The sequence below is a fragment of the Aquarana catesbeiana genome, linkage group LG03 (genome assembly GCF_042186555.1).
Source record: "Aquarana catesbeiana isolate 2022-GZ linkage group LG03, ASM4218655v1, whole genome shotgun sequence".
In the NCBI taxonomy this organism is placed as follows: Eukaryota; Metazoa; Chordata; class Amphibia; order Anura; family Ranidae; genus Aquarana; species Aquarana catesbeiana.
The window spans coordinates 680,000,677-680,014,572 of record NC_133326.1 but is presented as its reverse complement, the minus strand read 5'-3'; the positions used below and the strand labels follow the sequence as shown (position 1 = coordinate 680,014,572).

The window sequence follows — 13,896 nt, the reverse complement described above, 5'->3', positions numbered from 1 at the left end:
AAAGTAGTGAGTGTACAGCTTGTATAACAGTGTAAATTTGCTGTCCCCTCAAAATAACTCAACACACAGAGATTAATGTATAAACCACTAGTAGTCACTCACTACTTTACATTGTAGCAAAATGTAATTTCTTCAGTGTTGTCACATGAAAAGATATAATAAAATATTTACAAAAATGTGAGGGGTGTGACACTCAAGGCAATAATTAAGAGGCTAGTGACAATCTTGTGCTATTGTGCATTTATGTCCATTCTGACTACCACTAAGAGGTTCATGTCAGTGGTGCATGATGAGGGGAGGCTATACATTTATAGGGAGTGGCCTGGTGAGCTCTCTCTCTGGACTGCGGTCTGGGGAGGTGTGTGCAGAAGATTTTGTCCAGAGGAACTTGTTTGGGGCCTAACACAGAATTCTTCAAGCTGCCCTGCCTGGTCAAGGATTGTACAGCTTTCATGGTGAAAGGGCCAGAAGATGGAGGCCATGCTGAAGGGAGATCGGTGTCTGCCCTCAGAGGATCCTGGCACACCCTTGGGTAGAGGACAAGTCTGCCAGTCTGGAGTCCTGTTGTTTATGGAGACCTATATCCTAACCCTCTCTCCCTGTGAGTCAGAGCAATACAACTGAGAAAAGGGACTAAAGTGTCCGGTACCCTTCTTTGCTGTGATTATCTCCATTGTGTCCATCCTGGGGTAATTTCTGTCCTCTACCTGTGCTGGAGGTGAGCTATTCTCTACCCCAGGTAGGAGAGTGCTACTGTATATGTACATTATAGAGGATGCCAGGAATGGGCCTTGAATGGTAGATATGTGTCACTGTTGTTTGGCTTGTAGTCCTTTAAAAGGGGGGGGACAGGAGAAGCAGCTTTGTTTGCTCAGGATTTGCCCATCTATGAGAGAGCTCTTAAAAGGGCAGGAGGTAGCCAACAAGTTGGAGATGTGCTGTGTGGAGCAGGACACAGTATGAGCGGACTGTAGGCTGTTTGTCTGCTGGGACACTGCTAGAATTCTGCAACCTTTTCTGGACCACTGGAAAAGGTGGGAACTTTAAACCCTGTTGGGGACAACTGAATGCTGGTGGTGAGCCAAAGCTTTGTTTTTTTGTTTTTTTGTTTTTTAACAGAATTCATGGACTGTTTTTGTTTGTCTTACATTGAAGAGAAGCTGCATTGTTTTCCTTTCAGAGAAATAAAGACTGTATGCTTTATTGAATACATCGCTGGCTAGCATTCCAAACCTCCAAATATCACAATATACACTGAGCAAAATTATAAACGTAACACTTTTGTGTTTGCCCCTATTTATCTTGAGCTAAACTTTAAAATCTATGACTTTTTTCTATGTACACAAAAGGCCTATTCCTCTAAAATATTGTTCACAAATCTGTGTTAGTGAGCACTTCTCCTTTGCCAAAATAATCCATCCACCTCACAGGTGTGGCATATCCAGATGCTGATTAAACAGCATGATTATTGCACAGGTGTGCCTTAGGCTGGCCACAATAAAAGGTCACTCTAAAATGTGCAGTTTTACTGTATTGGGGGGGTCGGGACAGGGGGGTGTACATGCTCAATGGGTGACATGTCCGGTGAGTATGCTGGCTATGCAAGAACTGGGATGTTTTCAGCTTCCAGGGATTGAGTACAGATCCTTGCAACATGGGGCCGTGCATTATCATGCTGCAACATGAGGTGATGGTTGTGGATGAACAGCACAACAATGGGCCTCAGGAACTCCTCACAGTATCTCTGTGCATTCAAAATGCCATCAATAAAATGCATCTGTGTTTGTTGTTCATAGCATATGCCTGCCCATACCATAACCCCACCGCCACCATGAGCCACTCCATCCATGTTGACATCAGCAACCCTCACCCACACAAGACCATACACGCTGTCTGCCATCTGCCTTGTACAGTGAAAACCGGGATTCATCCATGAAGAGAACACCTCTCCTAAGTGCCAGATGCCATCAAATGTGAGCATTTGCCCACTCAAGTTGGTTACGACGAGGAACTGCGGTCAGGTTGAGACCCCGATGAGGATGACGCACAGATGAGCTTCCCTGAGATGGTTTCTGACAGTTTGTGCAGAAGTTCTTTGGTTATGCAAACCAATTGTTGCAGCAGCTGTCCAGGTGGCTGGTCTCAGACGATCTTGGAGGTGAAGATGCTGGATGTGGAGGTCCTGGGCTGGTGTGGTTACACGTGGTTTGCGGTTGTGAGGCCGGTTGGATGTACTACCAAATTCTTTGAAATGCCTTTGGAGACAGCTTATGGTAGAGAAATGAACATTCAATTCAAGGACAATGATTTATATTGGAGAAAAAGGCACTATGGGGTGCCACATCCAAACTAACTAGACAAAAGGAGGTTGTCCCCTAAGTGGACTTTAAAGGCACTAACATAGTTAATAGAAAAAATAAGATGTATTAAACATGATAAACAAAATAAAAATAAAATACATTGGAATGGTTACAATTACTCTGTACAAGGTACAAAATCACCACAAAGATTGACTGTAAATTTCTCGTGATTCACCCGACGCATTTCAGAGTATCAATGTCTCTTCCTAAGGGGTGTTATGAGGAGGTCAATCATATATCTACAATATAGTGGTTACAAGAGGTTAGAAAAGATATATAATAAACAACACTGTATCATATGAATATTTAAATCAAATATGTATTTTGTAGACTCTCGTATGTTGTGGAGGTATCATTCCAATAGAGCTATTTAAAAACAAAGAACATAGGCAGAACTGTGTCTCCGAAATTTGCCTGTTTAGAGTGTCTGGTCTTCACAGCCTGCATTGAGGTTGCACTAAACAGAATGGAATTTGAATAAAGCTGAGCTACCATAGTGAGCATTGGACAGCTGACAACACTGAAGCCAAAGGAGGACGACGTTCTGTAAGTGAGGGTTTGCATGCCAGGACGTGTCTCCATGCAGCTGCTCTTGACTTACTAAGGTAAGATTAATCAAACATCTCAGTTGTACCCTGACACTTTAGGTGTATTACCACTGTTTGCTTCTGAGATGATTATATGGTCTCTGTTTGCTCCAGTGGTGATAACATATAACTGCATTATATATACTTACAAGCCTAAAGCTTTTTGTTACAGTGGTTAGTACTGACTCTAATGGAGGATAAATGATATGATTATTATATACCCTAATATCAGATTAAGCCTAACAATAGGGCCGATTAATGAATCAGAGAGTTGTCTATACAGCCAGAGTGATTTGTTTTATATACAGAGACTCATTATATTTGTGTGTGCAGATACACATTAATTCTATTATATACAGTGCCTTGCAAAAGTATTCACCCCCCCCCCGGCTTTTTTCGTGTTTTGTTGCCTCACAACCTGGAATTAACATGGATTGTTTGAGGATTTGCATCATTTAATTTACAGAACATGCCCACAACTTCGAAGATGTTTTTTTTTTTTCTTTTTTTTATTGTGAAACAAACAACAAATAGGACAAAATAACAGAAAGAGTCAATGTGCATAACTATTCACCCCCCTAAAGTCAATACTTTGTAGAGCCACCTTTGCGGCTATCACAGCTCCAAGTCGCTTTGGATAAGTCTCTATGAGCTTGTCACATCTTACCACTGGGATTTTTGCCCATTCCTCCTTGCAAAACTGCTCCGGCTCCTTCAAGTTGGATGGTTTGCGCTTGTGAACAGCAATCTTTATTTTTAAATAGCTCTATTGGAATGTTTCACTTGTGATACCTCCACAACATACGAGTCTACAAAATACATATTTGATTTAAACATACATATGATACAGTGTTGTTTATTATATATCTTTTCTGACCTCTTGTAACCACTATATTGTAGATATATGATTGACCGCCTCATAACATCCCTGAAGAAAGAGACATTGATACTCTGAAACGCGTCGGCTGAATCACGAGAAATTTGCAGTCAATCTTTGTGGTGATATTGTACCTTGTACAGAGTAACTGTAACCATTCCAATGTATTTTATTTTTATTTTGTTTATCATGTTTAATAAATTATATGTTTTCTATTAACTATGTTAGTGCCTTTAAAGTCCACTTAGGGGACACCCTCCTTTTGTCTAGTTAGTTTGGATGTGGCACCCCATAGGGACTTTTTCACCAATATAAATTATCGTCCTTGAATTGAATGTTCATTTTTCTACCATAAGCTGTCTCCAAAGGCATTTCAAAGAATTTGGTAGTACATCCAACCGGCCTCACAACTGCAGACCACGTGTAACCACACCAGCCCAGGACCTCCACATCCAGCATCTTCACCTCCAGGATCATCTGAGACCAGCCAGGGTGAATCACAAGAAATTTACAGTCAATCTTTGTGGTGGTTTTGTACCTTGTACAAAGTAACTGTAACCATTCCAATGTATTTTATTTTTATTTTGTTTATCATGTATAACCACTTCAATACAGGGCACTTAGACACCTTCCTGGCCAGACCAATTTTCAGCTTTCAGTGCTGTCGCAGTTTGAATGACAATTGCGCGGTCATACAACATTGTACTCAAACTGAATTTTTATCATTTTGTTCCCACAAATAGGGCTTTCTTTTGGTGGTATTTGATCACCTCTGCGGTTTTTATTTTTTGCGAAACAAATTAAAAAAGACGGTTTCTGTTGTTTCTGTTAAAAAATTTTGTAAATAAGTAATTTTTCTCTTTCACTGACGGGCACTGATAAGGCGGCACTGACAGGCACTGATAAGGCGGCACTGACAGGCACCGATAAGGTGGCACCAATGAGTGGGCACTGACGGGCACTGACAATGGGCACTGACATGCAGCACTGATAGGCACTGGTAGGCAGCACTGATGGGTGGCACTGATATGCAGCACTGATCGGCATTGATAGGCGGCACTGATGGGCACTCATGGGTGGCACTGGGTGGCACTGGCGGGCACTTATGGGCACTGATAGACGACACTGATGGGCACTGAAAGGGCTTAAAGATTGGTTCTTATGGGTGGCACTGGTGGGCACTGTTAGGCAGCACTGCTGGGCACTGATGGGCACTGATAGGCGGCACTGATGGTCACTGATGGGCACTGATACGTGGCACTGATAGGCATGCCTGGTGGCACTGGCAGTGGTAGGCATTGTGAGTGGGCACTGATTGGCAGCTGCCTGAGCATTGATTGGCAGCTGCCTGGGCACTGATTAGTATTTCCCTGGGGGTCTAGGGGGCATACCTGGTGGTCCAGTGTGGATGGTTTCCCTGGTGGTCCTGGGCGGCTTCCCTGGTGGTCCTGGGTAGGATCCGAGGGGGGCTGTGCTGATAATAAATCATGTCAGATGCGAGTGAGGAAAAGCCGATCACCGGCTCTTCCTATTTACATCGTGATCAGCCGTGATTGGACACGGCTGATCACGTGGTAAAGAGTCTCTGTCAGAGACTCTTTACCTAGGTCGGTGCTGCGGGGTGTCAGTCTCGATCGCTGCGATGCACGCCCCCGGGGGGGGGTGCAGCGGCTCAATATCCTGCGGACGTCATATGACGCCCAGTCAGGATATTGAAACCACTTTGCCACCATCATTCTGCTATATGGCGGGCGGCAAGTGGTTAATAAATTATATTTTTTCTATTAACTGTTAAAGTCCACTTAGGGGACACCCTCCTTTTGTCTTTTAAATTCAAGGGCAACAGCTCTGGTGGACATTTCTGCAGTCAGCATGCCAATTTCACTCTCCCTCAAAACTGGAGACATCTGTGGCATTGTGCTGTGTGATAAAACTGCACATTTTAGAGCAGCCTTTTATTGTGGCCAGCCTAAGGCACACCTGTGCAATAATCATGCTGTCTAATCAGCATCTGGATATGCCACACCTGTAAGGTGGATGGATTATCTTGAAAAGGAGAAGTGCTCACTAACACAGATTTACACAGATTTGTGAACAATATTTGAGAAAAATAGGCCTTTTGTGTACATAGAAAAATCATAGATCTTTGAGTTCAGCTCATGATAAATAGGGGCAAAAACAAAAGTGTTGCATTTTTAATTCTGCTCAGTGTATATTTTGACTATATAAAAGCTGTTGTGCTTGTCTAATGATTTGTATTTCTGTCCTTTCAGTTCTGAGATTTAGCCGGCCATACACTAAATGCCAATCAAAATTTACTCATTGGGTGGTTGGCTCTCCCAACCCTGGATCAACAAAAGGCATCCATTCGGTTGCTATCTGTTGAAATAGCCCGCTGAACATTTTTCACATGAACAGCAGTTACATCCAATCAGATGTAGCTGCTTTTGGGGTATTTTGACAGCTGGCTGTTAGGATACAACAGTTACAGAGGATAATTAGTTATTCTTCCTTGCATAGCACGAATGGTGGAATTATTATTTTTTCTCCAGAAAATAGGTAGTATGGCCGGCTTTACACAGCCTTGCCACACATCCCTTTTTTTCTGCTGTACTACAGTAACACTTATGTGTTCCCTTTCTACCATCAGACTGTGACTGGACTGTGTAGGAAAAGAAGAAAGGTGGTGAGCTCATCTCCTTGTCTCTGCTATCTTCTAACAACATGTCACTTGTTGCAGGGTAATACAGACAGAAGGGAGCTATGAGTCTGTCCTCCTCCTGCAGGGTGATACAGACAGAAGGGGGCTATGAGTCTGTCCTCCTCCTGCAGGGTAATACAGACAGAAGGGAGCTATGAGTCTGTCCTCCTCCTGCAGGGTGATACAGACAGAAGAAGCTATGAGTCTGTCCTCCTCCTGCAGGGTGATACAGACAGAAGGGAGCTATGAGTCTGTCCTCCTCCTGCAGGGTGATACAGACGGAAGGAGCTATGAGTCTGTCCTCCTCCTGCAGGGTGATACAGACAGAAGGGAGCTATGAGTCTGTCCTCCTCCTGCAGGGTGATACAGACAGAAGGGAGCTATGAGTCTGTCCTCCTCCTGCAGGGTGATACAGACAGAAGGGGGCTATGAGTCTGTCCTCCTCCTGCAGGGTGATACAGACAGAAGGGAGCTATGAGTCTGTCCTCCTCCTGCAGGGTGATACAGACAGAAGGGAGCTATGAGTCTGTCCTCCTCCTGCAGGGTGATACAGACAGAAGGGAGCTATGAGTCTGTCCTCCTCCTGCAGGGTGATACAGAAGGGAGCTATGAGTCTGTCCTCCTCCTGCAGGGTGATACAGACAGAAGGGGGCTATGAGTCTGTCCTCCTCCTGCAGGGTGATACAGACAGAAGGGAGCTATGAGTCTGTCCTCCTCCTGCAGGGTGATACAGACAGAAGGGAGCTATGAGTCTGTCCTCCTCCTGCAGGGTGATACAGACAGAAGGGAGCTATGAGTCTGTCCTCCTCCTGCAGGGTGATACAGACAGAAGGGAGCTATGAGTCTGTCCTCCTCCTGCAGGGTGATACAGACAGAAGGGTGCTATGAGTCTGTCCTCCTCCTGCAGGGTGATACAGACAGAAGGAGCTATGAGTCTGTCCTCCTCCTGCAGGGTGATACAGACAGAAGGGAGCTATGAGTCTGTCCTCCTCCTGCAGGGTGATACAGACAGAAGGGAGCTATGAGTCTGTCCTCCTCCTGCAGGGTGATACAGACAGAAGGGAGCTATGAGTCTGTCCTCCTCCTGCAGGGTGATACAGACAGAAGAGAGCTATGAGTCTGTCCTCCTCCTGCAGGGTGGTACAGACAGAAGGGAGCTATGAGTCTGTCCTCCTCCTGCAGGGTGATACAGACAGAAGGGAGCTATGAGTCTGTCCTCCTCCTGCAGGGTGATACAGACAGAAGGGGGCTATGAGTCTGTCCTCCTCCTGCAGGGTGATACAGACAGAAGGGAGCTATGAGTCTGTCCTCCTCCTGCAGTAGGGTGACCACATTTCAAAAGTTCCATTCAGGGACACCTCCCCGCACCCATGCCCACCCAAAGCCTCCCCTCCGTTCCCTTTGTCACCTTCATTACTGTTTCTCTCAGTTGTTCCCCTGTGTTACCTTCATATCCCCTCACTTGTCAGCTTTATTGTCCCTCACTTGTGTCACCTTTTTTATTACTGTCCCCTCCGTTGTTGTTCCCCTGTATCACCTTCAAATCTCCCACTTGTCAGCTTCATATATTACTGCCCCCCCCCCCGACCCCCACTTGTCGGCTTTGTGTATTACTGTGACAGTAATACATGAAGCTGACAAGTGGGGGATGGTAATAAATTAGGCTGACAAGTGGGGGACAGTAATGAATGGGGCTGACAAGTGGGGGACTCCCATGCGGGGTGATATAGATATTTATTTAAACATTTTACCTTTGAACCTTATATAAGTCCCAGGTATGTTCTGCCACTCTTCTTTTCTTTGCCCATTATAGTAAAGTGAGATCCTACAGCAGAACATGGGTCCATCGGTGTCCCTCAGCTTCTGGATTCTGATTGTCGCTGTTCTCTCCCGCTCTGGATTTCCCTCCATACTGATCCGTCCTTTATAGGCTGCATGTGTCCATCTCTCAGTGTGATTGTAGATTACTTCATTACTGCCACATCTACCTTCTGTTGCATGTCTCCAGTACACTCTCACCTCTTCTGGTTTATCACTCTTAGGATAGGAGAAGTGACAAGGTATGATCACCGATCCCCCCTTCTCTACCCTTATGGAGTCAGGTTGCTCTGTACAGAAGGACCTGTTTTTATCACTGTAGACATCTCCTAAGGGGATAGAAATCATATTCATATTTACTCTGTAATGTATTGATGTGAGAACTCTTCAATTAGTTTAAGTATTAATCTCATAAACCAAATGTAATATATTGCAGCTTACCAATCATTAGATGTAGTGGCTGCATTAGTTTTCTTTATTTTGTTTAGTTTTTTTCCTTGTATTTTCACCAGGTGATCTGACCAGTAACACACTTCCTGTATCCACTCTAGATGGAGGAGCAATGGAGACGCCTTTGAATAGCATCATTGTCAGTCCGGGGCGATTGTAATGTTAAGCCGGCCATACATGGATCGAAGTTTAGGAGATTCAGTAGGAACTGGCTGAATTTTGATCTATGCGTGGGCATCCTGTAGCAGATTTAGATGGACTTGACTAACAAAATAAAGCTGAACACCAGATAATGTCTTTTAAGTAGTTGGGGTAAACCATTTTTTCCTTTTGGGATAAAGGTTTTAAAAGCTGATCATTGTAAGCACCCCTGTCAGTGGTAAATGGTTTGTCTCATTCCTTTAACTGATACTTTTACTGGACAGCTTGGTCTGTTAAAAAAATAACAGACTTGGTCAGATCACCAGGTAAAAGTAGAGGAAACATTCTAAAAAAAGAAAACTATAATGCAGCCACCACATCTAAAAAAAGCAAGCCTTAAGATTTTTTTTTTATTATTATTATTATTATTTAATACCACTTTAAAACAATATTTAAAAAAAATAAATACAACAATTGCAAAAATACCTATTTTCAAACTCATCAGTTCAAAAATAATTGTACATTTTTTTCTCTTTCAGTAAGCAGTGAATAACATGTCAGGTAGGGGAGGAATAGGAAGGCTGATCAGCAGCTTCATGATTGTAGGAAGTAAGAGTTGGCTCGGAGAATAAACATGTTGACAGATTGAGCATATCGATCAATGTCATAACTTGCAAAGGACAGATTGATAAGCAATATAAATATTAATAATATAAATCTACACCAAATAGCTTTAACATTATGATGACCCATCTAATATTGAGTAGGGCCCACGTTTGCCACCAAAACACTTTGAAGGAAACATTGTGAACTAGCTCTAAGATGTCTATTTAACCAGTGGAAATTTCACAAACGTAATTTAACAGTCACAGAGATTTTGCAATCTGAAATATAAATTTCATAAACATCATTGCTGCAACTATTATTAGTACTGGCACATAAACAAACTCATGGTCACTTTGGCATTTACATTTTTAGACTAAGTTGCCAACTTCCTTGTGGAAATGATTACCACGGATTTTACAGCCAACTGATGACTTGTACAACTACAAAAAAGGTCCTGCCCCTTTGCCTCACCCCTTATGCACATGTTATGATCTGATTGCTTAACCAATCTATAATCTCATTTAGATTTACCAGCTAGTGATGAGTCAAATGTACCTGGATTCACTCCAGGGCAGGTTCGGCAAACTTTACAAAAGTTCAGGTGTCGAATCTGAACCCCACTGAAGCCAATAGGAACAGAATCTTATGCCGCGTACACACGGGCGGACTTTTCGACCGGACTGGTCCGAAAGACTTTCCAGCGGATTTTTGACTGACTTTTTAACGAACGGACTTGCCTACACACGATCACACCAAAATCCGACGGATTCGTACGTGATGACGTACACCGGACTAAAATAAGGAAGTTGATAGCCAGTAGCCAATAGCTGCCCTAGCATTGGTTTTTGTCCGTCGGACTAGCATACAGACGAGCGGATTTCTGGGTCCGGCGGAGTTTCGACGTAAAGATTTGAAGCATGTTTCAAATCTTAATTCCGTCAGATTTTTCGACTGGAAAAGTCCGCTGAAGGTCTGGTGAAGCCCACACACGATCGGATTGTCCGCCGGATTTGGTCCGTCGGCGTCCGTCGGACCAGTCCGGTCGAAAAGTCCGACCGTGTGTACACTGCATTAGAAATCAACAATGGACATTTTCTAGGCTAATACTAGGAATTGTCAAACAAATTGTTTTGGGGGACTGGGCACTGTCCTGGGGGATATATGCAGTGGTTTTAATAATACTTAAAGTGAAACATTACAAAGATCTATGATTTTGCAGCCTCCAAAAGACATTCTTTTTGTAGTGTGCTTTGGCAAAATGAAATTCTTGTAAAGGATTATTATTCATCATAGAAATTGCCGTTACTAGGAGAGAGGGCTTTGCTTTTTTCCAGGATTTTGCTATGGACAGCCTGGCTGCAATGAAAGTGTGAGTAATGAATGTTTGAAATTGAATAGTCCAATGCCTACACCTAGAAGAGCTAATTTTGGGTCAGGTGTACAAGCGATAAGTTTAACAGAAGATATGAGACTTAATATTTCAGACCAAAAGTGTGTTAATTGCAGACAATGCCACCAGATATGCACTAAAGTTCCATTCTGGCCACATTGTCTCCAACAGAGTGGAGAGTGATCTGGGTAGATAGCTGTTAATCTATGTAGGAGTGTAGTACCACTTGTGTAGTAAATTTTGAGCCGATTCAGAGTGTGATAAACATCTGGATATCTGAGGAGGTTTTTCAGTTGAGGAGCGCCATTGTGACACAGAGATGTTGAATTTTAATTCTCGCTCTCAACCTTCTATAGTGGGTGTTTTACTTTGTTTCCTCGGTTTTTGGAGCAAGGTGTAGAGAGCAGATAGACAAAAAGTTTTGGGTAGTTGGTTGTCGAGAAGTTGAAGAATGTCTCCAGCGAGAGCGTTGTTATTCCACTTCACTGTGGAAAGAATGTGACAAACTCATAGATATTTGTAAAAGTCTGTGTGACTTAGATAGTAGGTGTGGCGTAAGTTCTGAAAGGATTTTAAATGAGTATCAGAGAAGAGGTCACTAAGGTGATGAATGCCACTTGAGTTCCAAGGATTAGGGTCCAAGTCCGGCGATATCAGTTGAAGAGTCAGTAGTGGTATGTGCCGTAATGCAGATTTGGAAGTACCGTTTGAAGGCTGTATAATTGAATTCCAAACTCTAGATGTAGTTATTAGGGTGTCCATATCATGTATATTGTGATGCTGACCTAAGATGTAGAGGCTCAATAGATGTTTAGGATCTGAGCCCAATACACGAGTCTTAACTTGTTTCCAGGAGTTACAAGATGAGGGGAGACCACCTATTTACATCTTTTCTTTGTGAAAGTAGAAGCACTATGTACCCCTTATTCACATGGGGGCAGTATCTGGGGGCCTCCTTATTTTTAAAGGAGGCTTCCTGATTCCAGTAAGCACCTGCAGCCCCCTGAAACCACCAAACTCACATGAGGACATGGTGCTTTGCCAAGGAGGGCCCCCTGGCAAGGTACTCTCCCTAAGTTGAGGGCATGTGGCCTGGTATGGTTTTCGGAGGGGACTGGGTGCACATTCACCCCCATAGATTCCTGACCTGACTGGATGTATGCTTATATAACAGTTTGCTATGGAGTTTGGGGTAACCCCATGCCTTTTGTTTTGAGGTTATTGTTTTCACGTGGTCCCTGAAAAATCAATACCAGACTTAAGGTTCATACACACGGTCCAAAAGTCGTACGAAAAATACTGCTTTTGAATCGATCGTGCGATAATCAGATTGTTAGTACAGAGCTTTCGAGAGCCAATCATGACAGTTCATCTGATATTATCTGATCGGACAAGCACGGAAATTTTTCTCGTATGATACCAGATTGTACAATTTTCATTTAATCAGTACAGTTGTAGTTTGCAAATACTATGCAAATACACTACAACACATGACATCACTTCTGATTTTTATTCTGTCGAATGGAAATTTTCATAACTTTAGTAAACTCTTCATGTTCGATATGAGACTAGCATGCAAAAAAACCCAGATGATCTGTCATCCAATTTTCAGATCGTGTGTACGGGGCTTTAACCACTTCAATACCAGGCACTTTCGCCCCTTTCCTTCCCAGGCCAATTTTCAGCTTTCAGCGCTCTCGCACTTTCAATAAGAATTGCGCGGTCATGTAACACTGTACCCAATTGAAATTTTTATCATTTTGTTCACACAAATAGAGCTTTTTTTATTTTTTGCGATATAAGCGAAAAAGAGAGTGGAAATTTAAAAAAAAACAATATTTTCTATTTTCTGTTTTAAAAGAAATCCAATAAAATCAAATTTTGTCATAAATTTAAGTCAAAATGTATTCTGCTACATGTCTTTGGTAAAAAAAAATCCTGTTAAGTGCATAATAATTGGTTTATATGATCACGGACATATGTACGCAGATGATCATGTACAGATGTGCGCAGATGATCACGGACATATGTGTGCAGATGATCATTGGGACATATAATTTTACTGTTACATATGTGGGGGCTTCAGCGATCCGCTCTCCTCTCTTCACTGACAACTTCCGTGTGAGGAGAGCTGAGCCGATCGCCTAGCAACCTGCTCTCTATTTACATCACATGACACGCACGGGCAATCCCCCTCCTTCTGAGGGACGTTCCTGAATGTCCACTCAAAAGGAGGAAGTGCCCACCCGGCCATATATGTGCAGTGGCCGGGTGGGAGGTGGTTAAAGGGTATCTACACTATCCTCACCCCTTTATTTACATTCACTTGTCAGCTGGGAATTACTTGCTGACAGCTGTGGACAAGTCACTGGTTAGTAGGATGCCTGCAGCCATTGGCTTTCCTATGTAGTGGTATCCCCACAGGGGTAGCTAAAAAGTTACAGGTTCTTTCCCAAAAAATTACAGAGGCACCCAAGTACACAGCAATAGTCCGTTCACTCCAGCACGTGGAACAGACTAGGGCAGGGGCCTCCAAACATTGTAAACAAAGGGTCAGTTTTGCATCCTGCAGACTTAAGGGGAGCCGGGCTGAGGCCATTAGGAGTAGAAAAGGTCCATCAGTGGGAAAAAATAATGCCCTGTTGTTTTTTTCAGTGGGAGTAATTGTGCTACATCCTTGGTGACATTGGACCCCACTGTTGGTGTTGGTGGGAGGAATTATGCCCATCGTTGGTGTAATTGGGAGGAACTGTGTCCCTTCATTGGTGTCAGTGGGAGGAATTAAGCCCCATAGTTGGTATCTGTGGATGAAACAGTGCCCCAAGGTCCAGATAAAAGAAGGCAAAGGTCTGCATCTGGCTCCCAGGCCACAGTTTGAAGACCACTGGTATAGGGGATGTCTTTTCACATTTTATTTGCTTGTAGAAAGGGAGGACACTTTTCTCTTAACAAGAGCAGCACAAGTA

At 43.3% G+C, this 13,896-nt stretch overlaps 1 protein-coding gene across 2 annotated transcripts in view; it reads right to left on the bottom strand.

Moving 5' to 3' along the window:
- The window catches only part of LOC141133520 (uncharacterized), a 151,511-nt gene that overhangs the window by 98,292 nt on the left and 39,323 nt on the right, over window positions 1-13,896 (bottom strand). For both annotated transcript variants that reach the window (XM_073622947.1, XM_073622946.1), the window contains exon 2: window positions 8,277-8,672. In XM_073622947.1, the coding sequence (XP_073479048.1) occupies window positions 8,277-8,672 (396 nt within the window). The remainder of the gene's footprint in view (window positions 1-8,276; window positions 8,673-13,896) is intronic.